The 4961-nt window shown below is 38.0% G+C and overlaps 1 protein-coding gene across 1 annotated transcript; it reads right to left on the reverse strand.

The window, feature by feature from the left end:
• Window positions 1-338: 338 nt before the first annotated feature.
• LOC104918379 (uncharacterized) lies at window positions 339-4643 on the reverse strand. The gene is made up of 6 exons (XM_027278830.1): window positions 4316-4643; window positions 2876-3510; window positions 2642-2752; window positions 2270-2331; window positions 1015-1275; window positions 339-881 (listed from the first exon to the last, which is right to left on the reverse strand). Exons 2-6 carry the CDS (start codon window positions 3501-3503, stop codon window positions 843-845), a joined length of 1101 nt encoding a protein of 366 aa, XP_027134631.1. The 5' UTR covers window positions 3504-3510; window positions 4316-4643; the 3' UTR covers window positions 339-842.
• Between the last annotated feature and the right edge of the window lie 318 nt (window positions 4644-4961).

The raw sequence follows: 4961 nt of genomic DNA on the forward strand, positions 1-4961 counted from the left end.
GCCTGCAGGGGAACCTGTTTCACAGGTGAGAGCCATCACTGCACGCTTCTATCATGGAGCTGACAGGCTGTCACATTCCAGCCTATAAATACCGAGCAGCTGGGAATCTGTGATACAAGCTGTAAATAGTCTCTGCAACATATTTAATACTCACAGACACATTTGTTGTTGTTCAACTGATAAACCAGCACGGTGTCACCTCAATGTTTATATTTATCATGTGACCCCTGTTCAGGAAATGCTGCTCTAGAGCTCAAGAAGGAGTTCAGTTACATAATGACAAAAGACATTTCAGCATTAAATTATCTTTTATTTTGAGTATGTCATGTGAATGCCAGCATTCATGTTAACAAATACAATAAGTTTAGCTATAACTATTAAATAAACTTAGCTCATTTTTAAATCTCACAAATGTAAAAAATATATTATATTGCACTTTTCTAGCTAATATACATTAAAGGTTATAGCATTTATTTGTATTGAATTCAACAGTAGATTTGTAAACACAGTTAGTTAGTGTCACTTGCAGAATCACCTATTTGTGACTCTGAAATATTGCTACATCATGATCTGCTACATGATGGAAATCAGTCTACACTTAAAACAGGACTCAGACTACCAAAGCTGTTCAACATGTTTTCAGCAAACATCCTGTTGCAGTAGAAATCAGGTGATTTGTTGTTTACAAGCATGAAATTTGTTTTTGGGTAATTGATTGTGTTGTTAAGAAAAAGGGGAATTCATGCTTGCAACACGTCCTGAACCACATCTGTGCTGCTGAGAGAAGTCGAAGAGTAAACCTTTTACTTTGTGCAACAGTTTTGTTTCGGCATGGCTGCCTCTCAGCTGTCGCTGTCAGACCCGGGATGATCTGTACATGCCTGTAAAAGACAACAAGAGTTTTAAACCAATGTTCATATGCCACACCATTTCTCATAGATACACTGCACATTTAAATGTTATTACACATTTAATTACACAATATCATCTATGTTCAACGGGTCTTAGTCTTACCTGTTTGTACTCAAATCTGTCCTGGAGATAACGGTTCCCCAGGCCAGTGATGTGACCTATGTTCTGTTTGGAGAGTCTGACTATCTTGGCTGTAAAGTCATATGTAAGCGCCAATTTGACCAGCTCAGGTGCTGTTGGTGGGACAGTGGGAGGATTGTGGGTGGGAGTTGCTTCATTCTCCAGATACGCATCAGCCAGTTTCTGGAAAGAGGAGTATGACATCCGCTGGAAGAAGTTGTTCAGGGTGGGGTTATCTTTCAGCTGGAGGAGATAAAGAGAGGAACGCTTTCAGTAAATACACTATACTTTGACCTAGTTGGGATTTTACTGCTGCTCCACATTCATAATAAAACGATTATGACACCATAAAATAGCTTAAATAACACTGCAGAAAAACAGCTCTTGGTTTTGATTATTCCAGCAGGTAACTGGCCAAACATACGGCAGGCGACGCTGCAAGGGATCTTATTGAGATAATTTAATCTCAAGTACAATGATGTTTTTTGGTGTCATTTTCTAGCAATCTAATTGCCATTAACAATTTCATTATCGATTAATCTACAAATTAAATAACTGACTGGTCTTTAAAATACCTGGAAATAGTGAAAAAAAGCCCATTACAATTTACTATAAAACACAGCTTGATGTCATTGAATTACTTGTTTTGCTCGACCATCAGTTCAAAACACAAAGTTACTGAGTTAACGGTAACGAGTGACAAAGTAAAGCAGCAAATCCTCACATTTAAGTAGCCGTGACCATGAAGTGTTTAGCATCCATGCTTGAAAAATGACTTCAAATCATCAAAACAGATTATTGAAATAGTAACAGTATTTTTAACAGGCCATAAGACAGAGCAGTCACAAGCCATGCTGTGTTTTGCATAGCAGGCCTCATGCCTTTCTTTCTGTTAAAACACTTTCACTATTGTTGTCACTACTTCACACTCTGTCTCTGTGGCAGGACACATTACGTAGCTTATGTATTTACTCTAAATAACAGATTGATGAAAAGGTGTGTCTTCTCCTTTTATCATGAAACTGAGTGATGGAGTTTGTACTTTTTATTATCCTGACTTTATAACTCGTTTATGACTCTTCTTAACTCGTTTAGTGCTGTGTCTTTTGCTTTCTGCTGAAGCACCTGCTTGTGAAAAATACTTCATACCTTGATATGACAATCAATAATACCTTTGTAATCAACTAAACATATAAGCATGTGAATAATTGGAATCTTATTCCTCTATCTTACTGACCTTGTCATCTATGGCATCACCCTGCTCCTTTGTCAAAGCAATGATCCGGTTGATGACTTCCTCTGTGATGAAACAAAGTATGATCAAAGTGCTGAACAATCCCAGGCAGTACTGAGGAACTTAAAATAGTTTAATAATGCAGAACTGAGATGCACGGCCAGGGGAAATGGCAGGATGGTGATGATTTTCTAACTTCACAAAGTCGACATAACTGTCACTACACAATGCAGAGAAATGCTGCTTACTGTTTGCTGTGCACTCAATTAATTGGATTTGTTTACTTGTCAATTTTTTCACCCAAACATTTAAATACTGCACTTCACTCTTTCATAACACCTAGTGTGAGAAAAGGAAAGAGAAACAGTTTCTCACCATCAGAGAGGGGTTTAACTTCCTCTTTTACTTGAACCTCCTGAACTATTCTTTCCAGTTCCTGTGACACTTTCTCATAGTACGAGTACGTCGCTTCCACACTGACAGCAGCTGCAAAGCAAAAGAATTGACAGTTTGTACATGTAAAAAAAGTAATATGACCAACATTTCCATTATTTTTCTGGTTACAGACATTTGAATATTGAATCAGACATGTACAAGACTCAATTTTACCTTCAACTCGGGTTATGTCAGCAGGGTTAAGCTCTTTAATCGATTTATTGTGTTTTATCGAAGACAGCCGCCTCTTGGAGAACCTCCTTTTTATGGATTTTCTTCTCATGGACTTTCTTTTTTGTAAAGGGACTGGAGTTGTTGGCAGGCAGGTGGTCGCAGAGTCAAACAACTCTTCTCCTTGGGAGCCCTCAGGGATCTCTGATGGACTGTCCTCATCTTCATCTTTGTCCTCGTTACTCTTCCGATAGAAAATACCAAATAAGTTTTTCCAGAATGAGGGCTTCTTGCTCTTCTTTGATTTCTTGGTGGGTTTCTCAGATTTTTCGTTAAGTACATTAAGTTCTTTGGGCTGATTTGCAGGAGTCTCGACCCCAGAAAATGTACCAATTTCCTCGTAGTTAAATCCCTCTGCCAAATGAAGGGAAGGATCACTGGAATGGCGTCTTTGCTTTCTTGGCATTGTCACCCATTTTTCTTTCCTCCGAACCTTCGTGTCTTTCAGTGTCCCATCATTTAGGCTGATGCTGCGCTTCACGTACACCTCCAGCAGACGGATTGTATCCTTGTGAGGCACATAAATCAACTGGCCATTGTTTGGCCTTTGATTTTCTGTCTGTGTTTCCATGGTGGGACTAGAAGAGAAAGAAAACAACATCACACAAGCAATATCTTGCATCAGTATCTGGAAACTGGTCAGAAATCACCTGTGCTCTAAGCAGACAGTGAGCTTTAGAGCTAGAAATAGATGATAATTGACAAAAAGTTCTTAGAGTCATCTGTCGAGCCAAAAAAGCCAAATAATTGTGATGAATGATTACAAAGTGAAAGTATTTGAAAAGTCAGAAAAAACGAGCAACATGAAGTCAGTTTAGGTTTTAAACTAAAGGTTAAAACACAAAAGGTATAGGTATAGGTATTTTTCTATTTTGATCAAGGAAATAGTCCATAGATTAATCCATAATGAAAGTAATCATTAGTTGCATCCGTAGATTTTACTAAAGGTTGAAAATTAATGATTATTTGCTTGACTAATCGATGAAGCAACTCCCTATAGCACATGTAGACTTATTCAAATAGCTTCTTAGATTACAGTGCAAAACACAGTTTATTATCACAGCAGGCCTGTTGGAAACCAGGAAGCCACTGAAGGAACCACTGAAAGTTTTCTTTAAAAATCACATTTAAAAAAAACTTAATCAATTATTAAAACAGTTGCCAACTAATTTGGTGAAGTGATTGTTAATCATTTGAGGTTTTAAACTACAAATATAGTTGACTATGGAAGTGTTCTGTACTTTAGAAGTGTTACAGAGCTGCTGTGTGAAAAGTCACACACTGTTCAGAAGTCTGAGGAAAAATGTACAACAACAAGAAGAAACATGTTCAAGTACTTTAGTTATTTACCGCTACAGGCTGAAATCTACAGCATGCACTCACCTCGTCTCCTTCACCAACAGTAGACTGGTTTAACTCACTGCAGTGATCCTTGTATGAGTACACAGAGGTTAATGAATGCGACAGACCGCAGCAGCTTTTCTTTACAGAGTTATCTCTTATTTGAAGGGACTCTCCGAAGTGTGTCTATACCTGCGCACTCCACCCATGTTTGGTCATGTTACCTGCGGAGTGGGCGGAGAGCAGGTGGGAAAAAAAGAAAGAAAATCTGCCATCGTGATCTACATGTGAGCTCAGAGCGTCAGACTGTAACTTGTTTACGGTTTCGCCGTCGCTCTCGCCTGTTTCAGTCCTCCTCGTTGGTATAGCCACGTTTTACAGGAAGTAAAAGCTGCAGCGGTCATTTCCTATCAGAGGCTGTTAAAGTCAAACATATGAGTGTTTTTTTCCACCTCTGATGATGTGCTGAACTGCAAACTGTGATTTTATGGTAAACTTCAAGAAAAATCTATCTATCTATGTTATCTATTTTTATCAAAACAGTAACTACTGTTTTGATACTAATACTATTTGTAAAAAGTATTAGTATCAAAACAGTAACCACTGATGCCTTAGTATGTAAACATCACTAATGTTGCGGCTGATAAATGTGATTTTAACATCTTTATAGCTTAATCAATAATAAAAA

Source organism: Larimichthys crocea, chromosome VI (genome assembly GCF_000972845.2).
Source record: "Larimichthys crocea isolate SSNF chromosome VI, L_crocea_2.0, whole genome shotgun sequence".
In the NCBI taxonomy this organism is placed as follows: Eukaryota; Metazoa; Chordata; class Actinopteri; family Sciaenidae; genus Larimichthys; species Larimichthys crocea.